Consider the following 23,810-nt stretch of genomic DNA (forward strand, 5'->3'; position numbering starts at 1 on the left):
CCAAAAAAGGTACATGGTTGAAGACTTCATCGGGTGTTATCCCTTTGAAGTGGTCTTCTGGTAGAAGGTATGTCACTTGAAGGCTTCATCGGGTGTTATCCCTTTGAAGTGGACTTCTAGTGGTCGGTATATCACTTGAGGGCTTCATCGGGTGTTATCCCCTTGAAGTGGACTTCTAGTGGTTGGAGCCATCTGCAGAGGTGAACGGTGCTTCCGAGCTGGTTTACGGCTGGAGGTAATTAGTGGTTTGCAGATGGCTAATTCGGTGTGTTCTTGAAAGGAACATCTGAAGGGGCTTCAAGGACTTCCTCTGCTCGGGTTAATGTTAACGTTTAATTGTTATTTATGATTCTGACCCATGTTGGGTCATGTGAATTATTAGGAGGAATTCTCTGGTGGATTCCTAACTAGTTATCCGAATGTTTCGGATTTAAATTGTTTTTATAAAACTGTGAAATTAATAAACGGCTGCTGTGGCCATTTCACATCCAACCTCGGTGTCATGTGTCGTTACTAAATGGGGATGGGGGATAGTATGGTTTAAGGTTAACCCACGACTCTACCTAGGCAGGTCAAGAAGAGGCTGGACGCAGCTGCAGGCTTAAGGGAAGCCGACATGACCGTCCTGGTAGGGAAAGGGTTAATGTTACGAGGTCAGGGAAAGTTGAAGGAGCTGAAGGAGGGACGGGGAGGAGTTAAGGGGGGCGGGGGGGCCGTTACTGCGCTTCCCGCTGTTTCTCGGCATTGAGCCGGAAGCAGCGGGAGGAGTAACACACAGTAAGCAAAGCTCCCACCCTCCCACCCTTGTTTTGTTACTCCTTAGGTCTTATGTACGTCTGGCTATGAGCGTTGTGTTTTATTTTGTGTGCTTATTTAACATGTTTTTCTTTTTTCCGGAGTAGGTTCTGTTGTCATGGCAGCTGGCGGGGGGAGTCCTTGAGGCCAGTCAGTACAAAATGGTGGGGGGGTCGCATCGGGGGTATGCGTCCCCCAAAAAAGGTACATGGTTGAAGACTTCATCGGGTGTTATCCCTTTGAAGTGGTCTTCTGGTAGAAGGTATGTCACTTGAAGGCTTCATCGGGTGTTATCCCTTTGAAGTGGACTTCTAGTGGTCGGTATATCACTTGAGGGCTTCATCGGGTGTTATCCCCTTGAAGTGGACTTCTAGTGGTTGGAGCCATCTGCAGAGGTGAACGGTGCTTCCGAGCTGGTTTACGGCTGGAGGTAATTAGTGGTTTGCAGATGGCTAATTCGGTGTGTTCTTGAAAGGAACATCTGAAGGGGCTTCAAGGACTTCCTCTGCTCGGGTTAATGTTAACGTTTAATTGTTATTTATGATTCTGACCCATGTTGGGTCATGTGAATTATTAGGAGGAATTCTCTGGTGGATTCCTAACTAGTTATCCGAATGTTTCGGATTTAAATTGTTTTTATAAAACTGTGAAATTAATAAACGGCTGCTGTGGCCATTTCACATCCAACCTCGGTGTCATGTGTCGTTACTAAATGGGGATGGGGGATAGTATGGTTTAAGGTTAACCCACGACTCTACCTAGGCAGGTCAAGGACTATACCAATGCAAACACGTTCTCCCTATACTCCAACATGATATCGGTGAAAAGTTATCAGTGTGTCTGCTTACTGAAACATAGCTGATGACACATTGTGCATTAGTGACAGTCACTAGCACTCTGATAAGGGGCTGCTGGAACCTCCCTGCTATGTGATTCTTGCCCTTGGTTCACTTACACTAGTCTTGCTTCACCCCTTAGTATTTATAAGTGAGTGATCCTGTGACATCATATCCAGTCAGTGTAATGACACATTGGCACGCCAAGTATTCTAAATTTAACTTTCTTATCCATTATACTCAAGGTGAGGAAATAATTGAAGGTATGGAATGAGTTAAACTTGCCTTGATCAATAGGAAAATGTAATGCTGGGCGTTTATGTCAAGATCCTACCACTTGGCGTGTATGATGGGCAGGTAATGCAAACTTATTTGCCCATAATATGCTGTTGTCAGAAGTAAGAAATGTTTGAATTAGAAAATGACAGCTCATGATTACATTTCCAACACATCTCTAACAGTTTTACCTTCCATTACAAATGTTTAAAAAACAATTCCTTAAACAGGACCTGTCTCCTCTCCTGACATGTCTGTTTTGGAAAATTTTATTCCCCATCCAATTTTGGAACATCTTTACTTAGAATTCTGCGTTGTGCCGTTCCTGTTATTTCTCCTAAAAATTTATGAATAAATTGACAGCTCGGTGTTACCAGTTGGGGGTGTGTCCTTACACAAACTGACACTGTCCAATCAGAGCTGACAGAGTGAGACTGTAGGGACACGCCCCTATGACAAGGGGAATGGAGCGTTATAAGAAAGGATGCAAAAAATTGTCATTTTATGGGGAATGCAAGTAATTACTAAAATCTACATGTCAGCAGAGGTGACAGGTCCTCTTTAAAGAGGTTGTCTGAAATGAGAAAAATGACTGCTTTTTTCCCCCAGAAACAGCTCCACTCTTGTCCATGGGCTGTGTCTGGCATTGCAGCTCATTCCTATTCACTTGAATGGGGCTGAGCTGCAATACCAGACGCTGAATCTGTCAGCAGTATACAGGCTTCCTTTACATCAGTCTTTGGCCCCATGCACACGATCGTGCAGTATTTATGGTCGGTAAATACTGCACGGATGGTACGCGGAGTGTCATCCGCATTTGCGGACCGTGCTCACAATAATAAGTATAGGAGCACAGTCTGTAAATGCCAAAAATAGGACATGTACTATTTTTTGCAGCTCATTTCTATGGCCCGGACACAAACCCATAAATATACGGGAAGGTGTCCGTGGCCGATAGAAATGAATGTGTCAGTATTTTATCCGTAATTGCAGATAAAAACTACGGTCGTGTGCATGGGGTCTTAGCTTTGCATTGAATGCACTTGGAACCTCCAGCTTCTCGGCACGGGTGATCATGGATGCAAAGTTGAAGCTGGATTAATCCAAATAACAGGCGAGTTGATCTTGGGCAGTAGAAATGTTCTGAATATGAAATGTATGAGCCTGGTATTATTCACTGGTACTGCCACGTACTGTTTTTTTTTTTTCATTTCCTCTCATTAGTAATAGAATACAATCTGATCTGATGCCTGGAGCACTGAACAACCTATAAAATTTGGAAACAATAAAATATTCAGCTCAGTTTGCAGATGCCATCTTTACCAGTCAGACATTGAGTGACTGGTCTTATCAGCACACAGCTAGCCTAAGGTGGTCCATTGAGACACTTGCTTTCCTCTGGCTCCTGTACTAAATTTATTTTGCGTGAAGTAATCTTTTAATAACATTTCTTTCAGTAAGACAGGTTTCCTACCACACAAAATCTGCACCTATCCCTTATATACAATGTATTCTGCTGCCCCTTACAGATATTGGGGGTAATTAATCAACCCTTCTACACCTATTTCCTGGTGTAAAAAGTGACAAAAGGCCCAACAGTTGCAATTTGTGTTGAAAATTGCTACTTTTTAGTCTATTTTAGTCTATTACGCCTTGTATGAGCCGCAACATGCTGAGTGGACCCAGAGGGAAGAAGCAAAGAGGAACGGTGAGGTGTGTCCGATGGGAGAGTGAATAACAAATGTGGCGCACAGCCAGCGGAGAGATGCGCCAGATTTCTACGGAGCAGATAGCTAAGACTAAGACCAGTCATAGTAAATCTGTCCTATTGTCTTCACTCATGTCAGTCTTTTTCCTCATTGGGGCTCACAATCTAAATTCCCACTAGGCCCAAGCTAATTTCATCAGTAAACCCACACAAGCTATCTATCTATCCATCCATCCATGCTTCCATCCATCCATCTATCATCTTTAGCTGTAAAAAAAACCAAAAACCTCTAAACTGACAGATTGAGGTCCATCTTTCAGGATTCAAAGGTCTTTTAGAGGCTTTCCAAGCTTAATTACGCCCTATTTCTATCTCTTTTTATATTTGTTCATGGTGGCAAGACAAATGGCTACAAAGAGAACACTGGCTGGGAAGAGGGTGGAATTTGTTGAAATATGTAACTAAGAAGTAGGTGCAATGATACTATATAAATATTTTATGGCAATGATCATGAGCAGTAACTACAACAGACGAGAAAAGACTAGGAATCTGTCTTACCTCCTAGGAAGTGTCATAGGCATTGTTACAATTCTTCACTACAGTGACTTTGTATTAACGCCTTTACATAGGAACTGTTCCAATATTCTACATGCTCAATTTGTAAATGTTTCATAGTTTGTGTTTCACAACACTGGTAAACAGATAAACTGGAGACCAGTGTGTGGATCCTTTACCATTCCTAACTCCCCTATTACACAGCTGCTTTCCTATAAAGTGGCAATGAAACGGTTAATGACTCTTTATATAGATATATTATCAATAGCTCTTGCCTTAGGTCACCTAACCTCAACTTCCTAGTCCTCCTGTAGCTTTGTGTGTCTTTTCTATTCCATGAATACCTTATCAGCGCAGGGTAAAATCTCTAGATTCTGTTTACTGAAGGAAAAGTCCTCATAGTGGGAGTATATATTGGGTTGCGAGCTAGATAGGATAATCTGCATTTTTAACTCTTTTTAGCTTATGTTCCAAAAAATAGCTAGAATACTACATACAGTATTATTAAGGGTAAAAGCAAAACCACCCCTCCTCACATGGACTATAAAAACTTTATTAACTGTGTGAGTGCTGGGTTGATAAATATATTTGTTTATTATGGTCTAAAGAACGAGTTAATAGTAAGAACATTGTTCTTTCCAAGTATGATTATTATTGAGGTCTATGAAGCTCTGTTAAATATGCACAGGTCCTATTATATAGTAAAAACAAAGTGTTCGGCACATTGGTGGTACTCACAGATGAGATTGGGGGTCGCAAATACCCTGATCCACCCCACACAGTGAGGAGGAGCTTAAATGGAGCAGCAGTCGAGCATGCACCCGCCGCTCTATTCACTGCCTTTAAGAATAATGGAAACAGTCGAGCACGGTACTCGGTTGTTTGCGTCATTCCCATAGACATTGAATGCAGCATCAGCATGCATGCTATACCGCCGCTCCATTCAATGTTCTCCTCTCTGTGGTCGAGCAGTGAGGAGGATCTGGGGGTTCAGCAACCCCGTTCTCCCAGCGGTGGGGCCGTCAGCAATCAGAAGATTGTCACCTATCCTGTGGATTATGGAAATTCCCCTTTAACAGACACATAACATCACACCTGTCAGATTAGTGAGAGTTTCATAATACAACACAATTTGTGCATCTTCCACTATAAATCTGTGGGTGGAACAAAGTAATCGTGAACGTCATAATGATTCATGTGAAACGTGGAAAACATTTCTAGAGACATTTCCATATAATACTTGTTTAAGAAAAACATTGCCGTTAATAGCTGAGTTGTTTTTAGATGTGTTCGTTGGTCAGCTGTGTGCTCACCCCTACCTCCAAATGTGGAAGGGTGCCCTACATACTAATCGTCCGACTAATGTATATGGGGAGGTCCTGAAAGAAGAAACGGGCATGTAGGAATTCAATATGCGTCCTTTTTTAAAATACTCGAGAATAATCATTTAAAAAAAATCTTATCATCATAATAGTAGTTAAGAAAAAACCTAGTGTGCTTAGTACCTGTATTTACCAAAATATCTGGATACGTTCCTATGATTATTTGCATTGCACCTCTCCTTGGCGGATCGTTTTATGCTCATATCTTATGCTGGACACATTTCAGTTTGGAAAAATACTTTGGCAAAGGACAAATGAGTAGAAAAAACTTAATGGACACCATCTCTAAAATTCACTTCCAAGTCCAACCTCCTCTAGAATCACCGTATATATTAAATAAATTCTTCCTGTTTCTTTTGTGGTAAACACTACAGAATGGCTCAAAACATTTTTACTGCCTTTTCCTTTACTTTACTTTACTTAAGTAATGTCATGAAATATTGTTTTTCACACGGCACAGGTGTCTTCTCGAGAACATCTACTTTGATCATCTAGTCCATAGTGATCAACTGTCCCTCATCTCCAAGGACATTACCAAGTTTACAGTATCTGTCCCTCTAAATGCCCTTTTTTCTGTACTTACCATTGGTTCATGGTTCACAGTTATGGCACTCTAGCAATCTTTTTCTTTGTTGAGATCCAGGATACCTCAGACCAATACTGCATGGTAGGCTTCACAGAATAAGGAGAGTGCCCACTTGAGTGTAGTTATGCATTTATATATTACCCAAAAATAGCATAATCCAATTGCAAATAAACACCTAAACCTCACTTAAAGCTCACCACTTATCATCTTAAGGCCCTCAAACAAGTTTCAAGGGTTACCAGCCATTAACCCACTGTTTCTGGACTTCTTTCTTTCACAATTGGATCTTACATTTCCAGACCATTTTATCCAGTGCAAGCAAACACTTCTCCCCATTGTAATAGTTTTAGCTGAATCAGACAGAATCTTATTTGTTGAGATAGCTGTTGACTTGACTTTGTCATATATCATTCAAGTTAAGAATGCTTGTTGACTTCCAGATATAAATTGCTGCGCAAACGTGTGAATCACTTGCACCTTTTCCCATAAAGGTATCGTCTTGTATTGTCCTTTGACCTTTCAGACTGGTTGGCCCAGAAATATCAGCAAATGCAACCCAAGGGCTCCAACAAAAACCACAGGTATCTGTGTCTAATAATTACCCAGACTCTGAAAGCATTCCGCTGTCAAACATGTCAACTCAATTTTATGCCTTAAAATTCCAAATAATTTACGAAGTCAACTAATGCCTCCCATCCATTTCATTAACACACACTTATTCTTCTGATGACCTAATGTTACAATTGAAAGCTACAACATCGACAATAAAAACTGTTGCCTAATTCAGTTGCCCTTGGGGTTTATCTAATTTATGGTGATGACATGACATAACAAAACTGCCTGTGAATTACACATATTGTTAATGAGAAGAAATGATGATAGAAAATTCCACATTAATGAATTGGTTGAAAGAAGTGGACCTTCTTCAGTATTTTGTCTTTTCCATCACATTAATCTAAGGTAGTGAGTCATATGGGCGGGATTGATTTAGTGTACATGAAAGACAAGGGTCAAATGAGTGCAAAGTGTAATGCATTGCAAAATAAAAATGTAGTAAATGATATGGCAAGATACATAGACGAAATGGATATCAAATGTTACAATTTGCTTAGTCACCGTCTGAGCTCTCTGTAGTTTAAAGCATACTTTACGTTTCCCACCATCGTAAGTGATCGAATATTGCTAGCATTCACCATCACTTTTTGATCGGACCCCCGCTGATCGTAATATTATGTTGTATCCTAGGGTTATGCCATAACATTATCAGATGGAAATACCCCTTCAAAGTAAACCTCTTCCCAAATAACATCTGCTCAGCTTTAACCCTATTACATCAGACGTTTGTGCCCCAGAGTTGGCATTTCTACTGTCATTAAGGAATTAAGTTAAACCATAGTCAACCATCATAGCAAGATATGTAGACCTGTTTTTAGTCACCCAGTCACCCACCTTTATACATATATACAGACATCTCTTTGCTCATTTCTCTTTCTTTCCATCCATCTCCTCTAAATGTCTGCTAATCTTGTCTGGTAATTCCATAATTTGGATCAGTTTACCATGAGAAATGATCTCTACAATGAGGTAGGCGTTAGTAATGTAAGCTCCTCATCTGAGGGTTTCCACTCATTTCAATGGAGGTAACAGTATACGAGAAAACGGATATAAAATATGTAAAATGTGGAATGTACAATTTGTAAATGGAACATAGTGTTCTAATAGCTCCCTGAGGCACATTTTTAGGAAGAAATATCTGTCAAGACGCATTAATGAAAGGCCAACAAGAAATGGGAAGATGTGAACATACAAGCTTGCTATGCCCCAAAAATTGAATTTTCTATTGTAGAAATGCCTGCAAAATGGCAACGAACAAATTCAAAATGGCAAATTCACAGAAATCATAGTAGAGACATTGACTTGTCTTTGACCTCTACTAACAGTAGATAGACAGCTATCTAAAGTGTAGGGTGAACTTGAAGAAGAACTGAAGATCAGATATTTGCTAAGGAGTTAGGCTACATCCACTCGAGCGTGACAGATTTAGGGCTCATTCACACGAACGGGAATCTCATCCGTGTGGCGGCCATGGTTTCATTTCAATGGGGCCGTTCACATGAGCATTGTTTCAAGCATTGTTCAGCGTGTGAACGTTTTGTTAAAATATAGGACAAGTCCTATTTTTCTGCGTGTCACGCATCCCTCCATAGACTGTAGTCTGTGGGGCAACCGTGATAATGCGTCCCGCACGGGTCTACCTCGAATGTGGAAAACTGCAGTTTTTCACGTCTGAGGTTGGCTACGTTCGTGTGAATGTAGCCTTACGCACGTAAAAAAACGTTCTTAAATCTGGTCCATTTGCGTTGCGTTATTGCATCTGTGCTTTGCAAGTGGCATGTGTGTTTAATGCACCCGCAAAGCACATTTTTTATGGAATTGATGCGCAAATCACACGGACGTGCATCCATGTAATGTGTGTGATTTTCACGCACCCATTGACTTCAATGGGCGCGTAGGTGCGTGAAAACGCACCAATATAGGACATGCAGTGAGTTTCAAACAACGGACTTCCGCTGTGTAAAAACTCCTGCATGTGTGAATGGCCCCATTGAAATCAATGGGTCCGTGTGCTGCGCGTTATTTCCATGCACAGCACATGGACGAGATTCACGTTCATGTGAATTGGCCCTTACAGTATCTGGTGTGGAACTTACTAATAGATTCACATGTGACGTCTGCATTGGGGTGTCACTATAGGGCGTGTCAAAGTAATACCCAGATCCTGGAGCCTGGGATGCCCAAAAGGAGACCAGAACTATAAATGAAGTGTGATAGTTGGGGAGCCCTAATATAGATTTCTACTGTGTCCCAGTATCTTCAAGTTGTCCTTCATCTCATTTGAATACGGAATGGTCCGGGTTTTTTTGAGAGGCAGACAGGTCAGGCAAAAGCAAAAAATAATGTGTTGCCTACAACCAAAAACATTCCCTAAAAATAAATTTTTGTGTAAATTCAGTAGAAGATTTTAAGTCAGAGCTGATATAATGTGACGAAGGTTCAGACAGCACCAGACCAAACGATCCATAGAATGCACATACGCCGAAGTGGGATAGAACTTAATCCCAACAATGGAATCAAAAAGAAAATAGCAGCAACAGCATCCTTACCCCAAAAAGTTTTGGTCAGCAATGTTTCGGTCAAAATGGTAGCAGGATCTTTGTCAAAGGATGCTGTCGCTACAATTCTCTTTTAAAGTTGATATAATAATCCCTGAGGCAATAATTGTTCTTTGAGGGTCCGGGTATTCTCTAAGCGGGAGTCTTATATCCTGTCCCTGTGACGGATTCCCTTTATTTTTTTAAACTGCATTTCTAACTACACATTTAATGCTTTGCAAAAAGTCCACCGCTTCTTCCGACACCTAAAACATTTTCATTTCTTTGAGAAAATAAGAGCGTAACTTTTAAGTTTAAGTTTTGCGTTTTTGAAAATATCGGTATAATGTTGTGGCGGATGGCCAAAATAGGTTATTTTTTATGGTCCGTGTAAGCTACCCCAGGAGCTTTCTTTTTCTACCTTTTTAGGTGCCTGTCAATAAGAATGTCCATAGACTTCAATAGAGAACCGTCCACCTCTTGCAAACTTCTAGGTGCATTTATTCATCCCAGATTTATTCTAATTCTGAATATGGCTGCTCACGTCTATACTTTAGCTAGACTATTTATTTTTAAACTTTAATTGGTAATCTTAAAGGTGTTGTCCGGTTTCAGCAAATCAATGTCATTTTTTGTTTAATTAAAAGTTTTTACATTTTCCAATATACTTTCTGTATTAAATCCTCACGGTTCTCAAGATCTCTGCTTGCTGCTAGTCAGTAGGAACATTCATCGTTTATTTCCAGTGGATAAAATTCTGACCATGGTCATGTGATGGACACACAGGTGCACGGCTCGTTACAGTTACAGTATGTGTATCAGAGCTTTGTCTTGTAATGATCCCAGCACCTGTGTGTCCATCACATGACCATGGACCATGTTCTTTGCAGCAGTTCTCTGTAATAATGTCACTTAACTATGGAGGAAACCCTTTATATTACTTAAAAACATCTTAATGAGAACCAATATGATCACTTAAAGAATTAATATTCTAGGTAATGTTGCTGATGGCATCGCTTTAAAGTTTATATACCAAATGGCGCTGCCATCTACTGTACAACCCAGGTATTGAACTTGTCCTATAATCTGCTAATTATATCGAGGAGGTATTGAATGTTTGCAGAATGTGCAGGCTACTGCACCAATGGTTATCATGATATACTGCAGTGGTTTACAACCCTTGGCTCTCCAGCTGTTATAATACTACAACTCCCAGCTCTCTAGCTGGCAAAGTATGCTGAGAGTTGTAGTTTTGCAACAGCTGGAGAGACACAACTGGGACTCTAGTGATATAACGGATAGGATGGAAAAAAATGGGCTTTAGGCTAGGCTGACGCCTTTTCATGTCAGCCTAGTCTAAGTCCTGCACGGGTCTCCCGTGCAGGCAGGAACCGGGGCTCTGCTGTCTGATGACAGCTGAGCTCCTGCTCCAACGCCCGCGATCGAAGTTTACTTCGATCGCGGCCGTTTAACCCGTTAAATGCCGCCGTCAATAGCGACCGCGGCATTTAACTTTGTTTACAGAGGGAGTGCGCTCCCTCTGTCACCCATCGGCGGCCCGCGAATGCAATGAGGGTTTTCAAATTCCTTTTAATTCCTACCACTGACCGGTTTCACTATGCTATCTATTTAGTTGACTATTGTCAAGCAATCTAACCTACTACACTTGTCAATGCGTACCTTATCGGTAGCTACTCTATGCCTGCACCACAGGCAAAATATTGTCATCCGGTCTTCTGGTAGTGAGAATTTTAAATTTGTGTGTGTGGTCGTCTTGCTATAAGTAGCTAATAAAGATTTACTTTTAATTTATATTGTTGGGTAGTTGGGAAATTAGGCTTGTCGCCTGAGGGCGACACTTTCTTCTCCTGCAATTCATTAGTGTGCCTGCCAACTACCTGGGGTCTCTTTCATTTCTCTGTGTTTCATGGCAGCCGGGGGCCTGATAAAAGCCTCCAGGTCTGCCCTGGACATATGCCTGTTAGGACGCGCCGGAGGCACGTCCTAACAGATTGCCTGTCAGATTTACACTGACAGGCAATAATGCTCTGGTATACGAAGTATACCAGAGCATTATAGCAGCGATCGGAAGATCGCACAGTAAAGTCCCCTAGTGGGACTAATAAAATAAGTCATCAAAGTGAAATAAAGATTATTAATAAAAAGTACAGTAAAAAAATAAATAAAACCATTTTTTTCCATAAAAACTGGTTTTATTTAGTAAAAGTGTAAAAAAAAAAAAAAAAGTACACATATGTGGTATCGCCGCGACCGTAATGACTCCATTAATAAAGTTATTATGTAATTTAAACCGCAAAGTGAACACCGTAAAAAAAAAACGCAAAAAACCATGGCGAAATTGAATTTTTTTCCATTGCCCCCCAAAAAAGTCATAATAAAAATGAATCAATAAGTCCCATGCACCCCAAAACAGTACCTATGTAGCTACTTACCTGCAAACGCTGATGCTGCTGCAGAATCAACTGTAGCCTCTGGTGCCGATGTGTCCTCGCTCGTCCGACACGATGCAGGACCTGGGTCAGGAAGTGAGTGACGTCACAGCGTGATCTCACGAGAACACGCTGTGTCTGTGCACTGCCAGAAGCTGGGCGTTGTGAAGAGAAGTGGATGATGCTGATTCGTCAGAACGCCCAGCTAGTAAAAGAAGTAAAAACGGCCAGATGTACGCACATAATACACGCCCAGTTGTACTTTAGAAAGCCTCATTTGCATAAATATAAAAAATATATATATATAAAAATAGGAGATAGGGGTTGCAAAATCTGGTGACAGAGCCTCTTTAAGCTCTGCCCACTGGATCAGGGAAAACTAAGAATTAGAGATAGAGTCTGCAGAGGAAAAAACTGCTAAAAAAAAAAGCAGAATACAAGTCATATAATGACCAGATATAGTGTTATTCCACATGTACTCACATTTGACAGCTTATTCTGAAAAGTCACCTGAATAGTTAGATAGGCTTTAAGGGTTAACTTTATGCGTATTCAGTGGATTTGAAGCTCTGTTTCAGAACAATGGAGCTCAGAACACTATAAAGATATATTAAGATGGTAATCAGAACATAATGCTGGACCTATTTAGTATAAAATAAAATAAAATAGTGCTCAAAAGTGGACATTCACTTCACAAGCCGTTATATATATATTTTTTATATATATAACTGTTAAACATCTAAGTATGTAACACTTTAAGGATGAGTCACTTGGCACATATGACATCACCACTCTCCAAATACAAGTATATTTGTAACATGGCATGACACATTACAAAAAATGTTTCTTTTCAGAGTTAAACGTCATGAGGAGGGTGTGGGGGGCACAAACATTAGCATTCAAACTGAACATTTTGTTCAGGGATATTATTTGCCTTGTATCTATTTGTTTTATAGCCTTAGACCTTGCCAAGCTGTATACTAGACCGGTCTCTGTCTTGTTTTGGGTGGAAGTTTTTAGTTTTTTTTCTGCAATTGCTGAGGAAATAGTCAGTGAACAAATAGCCACATGTGACCTGAGTCTTCTCCTGCCAGAGAGGCCCTATGTTTAGTTCTGAGCGCAGGAATAACATTTTATTTTGATGATTTTCACTGTATTTGTAATAGCTGCATGGATTTTAGTTGCTCTTTAAAGGGAATCTGTCACCAGATTTATGCCATCCTATCTGAGGGCAGCATAATAAAGTGCGAGAGACCCTGATTCTAGCGCTATATCACTTACTTGGCAATAATCTGTAGTTTTCATGAAATCACTGTTTTTCTCCTGCAGCCTGTATTAATAAGCTGCGGCTACCCCGCCCTAGCGCCTGTTACGACTAGCAGGTTTGTGGACCCACTGGGCTACTCCTCCGGTTTGGCTTAGGGCCACCTTTAAGGGTGTTATCTAAGTAGCCTCCCTTCTTTACCCTTTAACCGCTATACAGGGATATGGTCTTTGCTGCGGGGAGGCTACCAGGTCGCTACCTCTTGAGGAGGTCCTGACGGAGTAGCTGCTGGACAAACAGACAAGAAACTGGACACTGGTAGCTGGACACAGGCAGGTGGCAGGTAGCTGGATGCAGGCTGATAATGGATAACCGGATACAGGCTGACCACAGATAGCAATAGCGGACTGGATACAGGCTGTTATTGGATAACCGGAAACAGGCTGAACACAGATAGCAATAGCAAACTGGATACAGGCTGGTATTGGGTCCGGATACAGGCTGCCATCAGATAGCAAAAGAAAGCCAGATACAGGCTGGTAATGAAAAACCGGACACAGGCTGACCACAGACAGCAAAAGCGGATCAGAATCAGATGCATACAGGAGCCTTCGCTGGATAACACTAGGTTGTTCCAATATTGCTCAGGCATCAGGTAGATAGTGGAGGTGCCCTAAGTAGTCCTGGGGGCAACATGGATTAGATAGGTGAATTTGAATTTCTGTGCATAGGAAGAAAGCTGCAAATCAGTAGTCCTCAATATTGATGAGCTGCCAAGTATTGGTATTATTAGTGGATTAATTCTATTCAGTTTTTATTTCAACTAGGTTTGAGACTTGAACTTGATGGACATAGGACTTTACAGAACTTATGAAACTAACGTCACACTTAGGCCACATTCACACGAACGTGTTTTTGCGGCCGCAATTACCCCGAAAATCCACGGGAGAAGGGTGGACATTTACTTAAATGGTGCTGAATAATGATTATATTACAGGTAGAGGCCATAACCAGTATATATTTGTGAAGTGAGGAGCACCTACTTTAATGCTGAAATATCGTCTACAATTGAACTGTACTCCCCCATAATAATCCGTAGCAGTTCTTCTTGGATACATACAGTATGGTCCTAGTCTGCATCTATCTTTCTTACAGTTTGCTCAATGCTTCTTGACTGCTGCCTTGTTTTAGTTTTCTTGTCATTTCACTCATGCTCCCTGAGATTCATAGAAATAAAACATCCGTGTCTGGCAGTAGATCAGTGACATCAAACATCTCTGATGTGACAGGCAAGCAGGCGTTACCTACATGACTCACTTCTTCCTACACTTACAAGTCCTAGGACTTCATAGAGCATCCCGCATACTGCTGAAGAGTTTCTATAATCATCCTTCAGTACATCTAGATATGCATTCAATTTGAAAATAGTTTTTAAAAACTATTAGTTACATAATGTGACTTTTTTCCCATCCACTGGGAAGAAGAATCCATTTGGATTATATAAAATAAGTACAAGGGCATACTTTGTGTACCATGGAGGCATCACAGGGTCCCTGGAGAGAGGATGCCCACCCCGGTTAGGTCTATCCCCTTTATTATTAAGTAGCGAGACTAAGGGGGTGGGAAATTGGCCAAAGGTCATGGTAAGAAGCATTAGGGGGAAACAAACATCAGGCCATTTGGCAAAACTGGAGCCTATAATGGGGGTCCATTTTGATATGTGCTTCAACGTACACCACTGTATACGTAAAAACAAAAATGAATCATTCTGTGTGGGCACCAGTGTACAAGAACAACATAGTAGAGTTTGATTGTGTTCAAAGGTGGGCAACCAAAGCAATATATGGAATAAATCGACTGCACTACCTAGAAATATTATCAAAATTGGGGTTATTTATGTGCTATGTGTAAATATATCAAAAGTCAGCACAGAAATCTGTCTAATGATCTATTTATACCTATGACTGTAGCTATAACAAGGCGGCATCCACTATTTCTAGAGTAAAAAAGTTTTTTTTTGCACCAGCATAGAAGGTGATTCTTTACTGTAAGAGCAGTGAGACTATGGCATTCTCTGCCATAGGAAGTTGCCATGGTAAATTCATTGAAAGAGTTTAAAAAGGACCTGGATGTCTTTCTTGAAAGTAATAATATTACAAGTTATGGTTGCTAGATTACTGGAGATGGGTCATTGATTCAGGGACTTGTGATGACTATATTTCGGGGTTGGGAAGGAAAAGTCTGGTTCAAAATGGCAAGAGAATAGGTCGAACTACAGGACTTAGGTCTTTATCCAATCTTAATGACAATGTTACTATGCTTCAGATAAAAAAAGTAAAATCAATCGATTGAATTATTTCTTTATCTTTAGGTTTTTGTACTTTGCCATGCTCTGCTGCAGCTCTCTCAGCTCCTGTACAGTGCCTACTTCAAGAGCAGTCTGACCACAATAGAAAAACGCTTTGGCCTCTCCAGCTCTTCTTCTGGTCTTCTGTCAAGTATCCACGAGGTAGGTAGAGTTCACACAAAGGTTTATGCCAAGCAGAAAAAATCTGCCTCAAAATTCCTTCAGTGAGGAAAAAACCGCGTCAAAAAACAAACGGTGCTTTTTTTTTTCTGCCTCGTATTGATTTTAATTGAGAATTAGAAGTGGAAGCTGCTCCGAGATAGGGCATGAAGCTTTTTTTCCTGCGATCAGCAACAAAAAATGTCATATGAACAGGGTCAAATAGAAAAATGATTTTGTTGTATAAAGTGGTTATTACGTGAACAGGGATGGGTTTCGATACCAGTCACAGCCCATGCACAAGACTGGAAAAAAAGCAGACCCATTTTTCTAATCTCAGACAGCTCCTTTAAGTCACTTTCATTTACTCTTTTGGCATAACTTTATCAACTCCTACTGCTCTATTAAGACAGAATTTGTACTTAGAGTTTGATAAACTGGAGAACTCTGTGATGGTTTGGGAAAGGATATTGCTTTTTTTTTTTTACAGATATTTTACTTTCTTTTTTTTTAGATTAGTAATGCGGTGCTGATAATCTTCATAAGCTATTTTGGATGTCGGGTGCATCGGCCTCGTGTTATTGGTTTTGGCGGTTTACTAGTAGCCCTTGGGACATTCCTGCTGACCGTACCACACTTCATCTCGGAGAAGTATCAGTACACATCACTAGAAAATGGTATGTTCACCTTCACACCTTCAGTAGAATGATGAGCTTGTCAACTAAAACTGCGTAATGTTTCAACCCCATTTATATTAATATACAGTGCATTCGAAAAGTCTTCAGACCCTTTCACTTTTTCACATTTTTGTTATGTTGAGGCCTTGTACTAAAATAAAAAACAAATGCAAGATTTTCCCCATCATTCTGCACTCAATACCCCATAGTGACAAAGTAAAAACAGAATTTTTGCAAATTTATTCAAAATGAAAACCTCAAATTTTGCATGGACATAAGTATTCAGACCCTTTCCTATGACACTTGACATTTAGGTCTGGGGGCCTCCCATTTCTCTAGATCATCTTTGAAATGTTTCTAAACCTTGTTTGGAGTCCACCAGTGGTAAATTCATTTTATTAGACATGATTTGGAAAGACACACCCCTGTCTATATAAGGTCTCATTGCTGACAATCCATATCAGAGCAAAAACCAATTTCTGAGGAGGAAAGAACTGCCTGTAGAGCTCAGAGACAGCATTGTGTGGAAGCACAGATCTGGAGAAGGGTACAAAAAAAATTCTGGTGCACTGAAAGTTCCCCAAAACACAGTGGCCTCCATAATTCTTAAAGAGGCATTGTCACCAGATTATAAGTGCCCTATCTCCTATATAATCTGATCGGCGCTGTAATGTAGATAACAGTGGTTTTTATTTTGAAAAACTATAATTTTTGAGCAAGTTATGAGCAATTTTAGATTTATGCTAATTAGCGAGATCATGCTGTGCCGTCACATACACCCACATTAACTTTACTGAAGTGTCTTGAGAGTGAATAGACTGTCGTTGAGAGTGAATAGACTGTGAATAGTGCTGTCGTTCACAGCGTGATCTCGCGAGATCACGCTGTTCTGTGATTAAGTCCCACACAATCTTTACCGAAGTGTGAATAGACATCGCATTCTGGCTGGAGATTATGTCTATTCACTTTCGAGACATTTCAGTAAAGTTAATGTGTGAGTAAGTGACAGCACAGCGTGATCTCTCGTGATCATGCTGTGCTGAGTACAAATGGACATGAATGGAAAGAAGTGTATGACGCTGATTGGTCAGCGTCATACACTTCTCTTTACAACGCCCACTTGGTCAAAAGGTAAAAAACGCCCAGTTGTCTATTAAAAAAACTAATTAGCATAAGTCTAAAATTCCACATAACGTGCTCAAAAATGATAATTTTTTCAAATAAACACCACTATTATCTACATTACAGCACCGATCAGATTATGTAGGAGATAGGGCACTTATAATCTGGTGACAGAGCCTCTTTAAATGGAAGAAGTCTGGAACAACCAAGACTCTTCCTAAAGCTGACTGCCCCACCAAACTAATTAATCGGGGGAGAAGGGCTTTGGTAAGAGAAGTGACCAAGGATCCAAAAGTCACTCTGGCTGAGCTCCAAAGATCCTGTGTGCAGAAGGGAGAAACTTCCAGAAGGTCAACCATCACTGCAGCACTCAACCAATTTGAACGTTATGACAGAGTGGCCAGAAAGAAGCCTATCTTCAATAAAAGACACATGAAAGCCCACCTGGAGTTTGCAAAAAAGCACCTAAAGGACTCAGACCGTGAGAAACAAGATTCTGTGGTCTGATTAAACCAAGATTTAACTTTTCGGCCTCAATTCTAAGCGTTGTGGAAGCCTGGCAACCTGCCCAATACCGAGGCCGATGCACCCTACAGTGAAGCATGGTGGTGGCAGCATCATACTGTGGGGGTGCTTTTCAGCGGTTGGGACAGGGAGACTGGTCAGAGTTGAGGGAAAGATGAATGGAGCAAAGTACAGAGATATTCTTAATGAGTGCTCTGGACCTCAGACTGGGCTGAATGTTCACCTTCCAACAAGGCAATGACCCTAAGCACACAGCCAAGACACCACAGGAGTGGCTTATGGACAACTCTGTGAATGTCCTTGAGTGGCTCAGCCAGAGCCCAGACTTGAACCCAATCAAACATCTCTGGAGAGAGCTGAAAATGGCTGTCCACCGACGGTTCCCATCCAACCGGACAGAGCTTGAGAGAATCTGCAGAGAAGAAGGGCAGAAAATCCCTAAATCCCTGTGTGCAAACCTTTTGGAATCATAACCAAGAAGACTGGAGGCGGTTGTCCCTGCCAAAGGTGCTTCAACTAAGTCCTGAGTAAAGGGTCTGAATACTTATGCCTTTCCAGTATTTTAGTTTTCCCTTTCCAATAATTTAGCAAAGATTACTAACATTCTGTTTTCACTTTGTCATTATGGTGTATTCTGTGCAGAATGATGGGGAAAAACGTTTTTATTTTATTTTAGCACAAGGCCTCAACTTAGCAATATGTGAAAAAATGTAAAGGGTCTGAAGACTTTTCGAATGCTAGGTAGATTTACTTTAATGCGTACTATAATTATTATGACTAATATAGGCTTTTAGTAAGGTTGAAAAAAACATACAAGTCCTTCTAGTTAAACTTCTTATCAGGCAGTGTTGATGAAGAAGAAGGCAGAAACAAAATGTAGTAGAGAAGGGAGGAAACCTCCAGCTCACCGGTTTGCGTCTCCAGACACTTCGCTCGGATCCCCGCGACGGCCAGCGGTGAATGATGCAGAAAAAGGAAAGGATGATCCAGCGCCGTGTCAAGTTTAAAAAGGAAGTACCATTCCCACTTTTATTTAGAAATTCGATTAAAAGATGAAAAGGAGACGCAGTCTCAAAATGAAGAGTAGTAACGGGCTGTTTGCCCGAGCCTACGCGTTTCGAGCATGACTAAGAGCACTGCACGTGCTCGAAACGCGTAGGCTCGGGCAAACAGCCCGTTACTACTCTTCATCTTGAGACTGCGTCTCCTTTTCATCTTTTAATCGAATTTCTAAATAAAAGTGGGAATGGTACTTCCTTTTTAAACTTGACACGGCGCTGGATCATCCTTTCCTTTTTCTGCAGAAACAAAATCCTTATTAGGTAGTTTCCTTATGTAAGCGTAAAAATATAAAAATATTTCCTAACTAATTACGTAAAATAAAGCAATCAGCCAAAAAACTTAGATCAATTATAAATGTCAAGCAATCTTAAACAGACAACAATTTATATGTTTTTCAGAAAAAGGCATTCTTTGAAAGGGTTGCCCTCTTTGGGCAATTTATATTTGTTAGAAAGCTCCCCTAATAAAACATAATCTGATCACAGATTATCTCCTGCTGGGACCACCATAGATCAGAGGGAGAAGCCAGCAGCAATGTTTAGTTCACCTGCAGCACCACCACAGGGGAAATGAAGCATTACATGGTGCCCATTGAAATCAATGCAATGTCTGTGTAATGCTCAGACTTGATGGGTCCACCAAAGCAAGAGGTTATCTTTCTAGCCGCTCTCTGCTCTGGCTAATGGATCACAGTTCCCTCTATTAACTCAGAATTCCATAATAAATTGGTTTTCTAAACCAGGCTACCCCTTTAATAAATCAACCATCCCAACATCCTTTGTCAGGAAGTTCCATTGTCTTATTACATTTACTAGCACAATAGAATTAAAAAAAATACCTAAAACCACTATAGATAGCATGGAGGTCTGTGTGTAACCTTCCTTACCTACACATTGCTAGCAATTACTTCAGTAACTGCACATTCAATTTATGCTTTTGTTATTGGCCACTTTTGCATTGTGCATTTTTTTTGCCTATGGGGTTTGAGTGATTATAATGAAGATGACAGTGTTATACTCTGCTTCATCCTTGTTGGTATTTTATTAAATATTCCAGCCCTTTGCTTGAAAATTTACATCAACATAATCATGGTTACTGCGCTGCAAGGGTGGATATGATCCCTCTCTGACCAGTATGCCCAGCACACTAAAGTACACTGACTCCCACTCCTATTTATGATAGAGGTGGATATAAGACAAGGAACAGTTTCTTTCACTGTTTTCTATATTCTAAGTGGGAGGAAAAAAAACCTATCCCTATGTCATACTCCTTACACTATTTTTTTTAATGTGACCCTCCTTTTCGCTATCTCTGGTGGCTTTCCACCCACATTATACAGTTATAGGGTTACATTGGCATACTTCCTGTCCTTCCTGTCTATATCATAAATGGTCCATTGTGTTGGTGACCACAGTTATTGTACTTCACATGTATAGACAATGTGGTCCCTGATGCAGAGACTCGTAGGCAGCTGAGGAGATAGAAGCCATGTGAATATACAGAAGGTAAGTTTTAAGTGGTAAACAAAGTAGCATATAGCAAGATATTTTATTGATATTAGATTAGAGAGCCAACAAGTTTCATAGTTTAGTCATTGACAGCATATCCAATAACATTTTACTTAATTTGACATACGGTTTTATCGTACAGGAAATAAGACTCAACATGACTTATGTACAGGAGAAAATAGGACTTATACAAGGACACAAAGCCAACCGACATCTCAAACAAAAAGCACTCAATCCAGCAACATGTGGGCGATAATGGTTGTGGGTCAACTACTGGCTGGCATTGGCACTGTTCCTATACAACCTTTTGGTATTTCTTATATTGATGATTTTGCAGAACCAAACAATTCACCTTTGTATATTGGTAAGTGGTTAAAAATAAGTAGAAGGAAACTTATTTTCTTAGTATGTACATTGTCTAACCTTTGCATGTTTGTCCACAGCCATACTGTTTGCAATATCAGTGTTTGGTCCAGCGTTTGGGTATCTTCTGGGTTCCATGGTCTTAAGAATGTTTGTTGACATTGGAAGAATTGACCTTGGTGAGTAGAAACGAAGAACATTCACTATATACCAATAAGTCTAGTATGTTTGTTAATTAGATTAACAGATTCCATAAGAAAAATGGGAGAATTTTGACCATACGTACATCTGACTGTTGATGGTAAATGTTTTTTTCTATGTTTTCAGGGGAAGTGAGCATTAACCCACGTGACCCTCGTTGGATAGGGGCTTGGTGGCTAGGTCTACTAATAGCATCGGGATGCCTTGCGATTACGTCTATTCCTTATTTTTTTTTTCCAAAGCATATGACAACAAATAAGGTAAAACATGCAAATTTTCTACAGTTATATATGTAAGTCGATTTCTTAAATGTACATTTTATAAATGACAAAAAAAGTTTACTAATCCAAACTTTAAAAGTGTAATAAACTATATTTAGAAAAATATTAGAATCCCTTTAAATGTGGCAATCAGTGCCAGGCAGCTGCTGCCCAGGCTCGTCATGGCATGAATCAAAAGAGGTCTAGATGCACATAATGAGAATAAAATTTTTCCGTTATACATATCACTAAACCACAATTGGAATATTGTGCACATTTTGTACACTTATGTATAAGAAAAACAGTTGTACTGGAACTGGTTCAGAAGCAGTCAAGCAAAATGAAAAGTGGAGAAATATTATAAAAAGTGGGATTATTTGGTTTGGAAAAAAAGATGGCATATCGGAGACCTTATTACTAAGCACAAACACAACAGAGGCCAATAGATCTATATAATGATCTTTTTATATGTAAGGCTTTAACCATGGCAAGGGAACATCCAATAGCTAAAAATAGGAAGGTTTCTTCATCGGTATAGAAGAGGTTATTTTTCTGTAAGAGCAGTGAGACTACGGAACACGGTCACAGGATTTTGTAATTAGTTGATTTGTCTAATAATTTTAAAAGTTGCAGCGGTTACTTTCTTGAGTTATAATATTGGGGTTGTTTTGCCTTTCTCTTGGTCAACACAACAGAAAAATAGGCTGAGCTTAATGTTGTTTTGTCTTTTTTAAATCTTACTATGTTACTTGGTGCTCCTAATTCCCTTTATTGTCCAAATGAGGGTTGATTTTTAGTTCTCAAATGTTGATCATTGTTAGTCCTTCCATTTCTTTTGAATAAGTTTACTAATGCCAAACATGCATTTTTTTTTTTATTTTTTTTTTTTATGCCTGCTCTTATTTAGTATTAAGGTGGTGTAGGAATAGAGCAACCAATGTCCAATAACTAGAATAACTTTCCTCTGTACTATATGATTAATCGTTTCACTGTGTCACGGTGGGTGTGTGGACTCACTGGGCCGTACCGCCGTAGCGGGAAAGCAGCTGGCCAAACAGGATACCAAGGCAAAGTCAATAGTTCGAATAAGGGTACCTGTGGGAATACAGACAGCAGTGATGGCAGGCTCGGATGGGACCTTGGCAGCAGGCAGACACCAGGCACGGTGAAATACAGCAGGCGTAGTATACGACTCCAACACGAATCCAACTCTCTACGGCACAGAAACAAGGTAGCACGGGATACAGGATATACAGGAACACTGGGAACTGGAAAACACCAAGGGACAATTTGCAAAGACTAACACGGGTAAACACAGCAAAGCTCAGGCAATGAAGGAAGGGGCAGGGCCCTTCTTAAAGTCCAGGGTGATCATGGGAGCAATTAGTCAATCTAAAACATGTGTGTGCTCTGGCCCATTAAGGCCGGGAATGAGCTCGAGCACGCACCCTAGTGGTCACTGCAGGACAGGACGGCTGCATGTACTGGCATCTCTGGGGAGGAAGATGTCTGCATGATAATAGGAGTCTGCAGTCTGCGACCACGGACGTTACACACTGACTATGGGTATACAGAATGTGCCCATTCAGAGACAGGAGACTAAGTGGCATGAGGTATTGATGTTGGATCACTAGGCCTAGCTTGCACCCTTTACCCCAAAAGTGTTTCATAAGGTGAAGTCAGGGCTCTGTGCAGGTCAATGAAGTTCATCCACATGAAACTCGGCAAAAGATTTTGTAGGGATTTCAAAAGGCATTGTCATTCTGCAACAGGAACAGGCTTTCCCCAAACTGCTGCCAAAAAGTTGGAAGCACAAGAATGTCATTTTATGATATAGCATTAAGATTTTATTGGAAGTTAGGGCCCCAATCCAAATTATTAAAAATAACACAAAAAGATTATTCCATCAAACTTTACATTTGGCACTACAAATTTATGTAGAAAATGTTGTCATGCCCTCTACCAAAATCGACAAAGAAGCCAGGTGGCTTAAGCTTAATTCATAATGTATTTCTGCTGCTGTGGTGTATTTTACATTACGCTCGATGATGGCTTGTGTACTCAGCCATGGAGTCCATCATGGCTCACAACAGATTTTGTGTAGTTTGGGCCTTGGTAATAACTGTGCAACCATAGACTGGTGACTTGTATGTGCTACATGTCATGACCATATGAAGCTTACAGCTTCAGAGCTGAGCTTTTGTTACACTGATATTACAGATTTTTCCACTTCCCAATATCACCACTTACAGTAGAAAGGACAGATCTATAAGAGCAGAAATTTGATAAACGGACTCTTTGGAGAAGCAGCACCCCGTCCCCTACTGCAGCATGACCTCTTCTACTGCTGATGTTTGTAACCTACGGCACTCACATACGTTTTTCCATGTAGTATATCACACATGTACAAAAACACTATTTTAAATATGTCTCTTTTTCATTTTCGGTGTCAGAAATCAAATACAGAGGAGAACGTTCTGAGAAAGATCCCGGATGCAACCAGCGAAGAAAGTTCTCTTTCTGGATTTATTAAAAGTAAGGAGACGGCACCGCAGGGACACCATGGACAGCCATATCACAGG

The 23,810-nt window shown here is 40.4% G+C and overlaps 1 protein-coding gene across 1 annotated transcript in view; it reads left to right on the top strand.

The window, feature by feature from the left end:
- The window catches only part of SLCO2A1 (solute carrier organic anion transporter family member 2A1), a 49,581-nt gene that overhangs the window by 9,305 nt on the left and 16,466 nt on the right, over nt 1–23,810 (top strand). The window contains exons 2-7 of the mRNA XM_075861201.1: nt 15,376–15,513; nt 16,025–16,187; nt 20,547–20,768; nt 20,848–20,946; nt 21,095–21,228; nt 23,682–23,763. Of these exons, the coding sequence (XP_075717316.1) occupies nt 15,376–15,513; nt 16,025–16,187; nt 20,547–20,768; nt 20,848–20,946; nt 21,095–21,228; nt 23,682–23,763 (838 nt within the window). The remainder of the gene's footprint in view (nt 1–15,375; nt 15,514–16,024; nt 16,188–20,546; nt 20,769–20,847; nt 20,947–21,094; nt 21,229–23,681; nt 23,764–23,810) is intronic.

The sequence above is a fragment of the Rhinoderma darwinii genome, chromosome 4, assembly GCF_050947455.1.
Source record: "Rhinoderma darwinii isolate aRhiDar2 chromosome 4, aRhiDar2.hap1, whole genome shotgun sequence".
Classification (NCBI taxonomy): domain Eukaryota; kingdom Metazoa; phylum Chordata; class Amphibia; order Anura; family Rhinodermatidae; genus Rhinoderma; species Rhinoderma darwinii.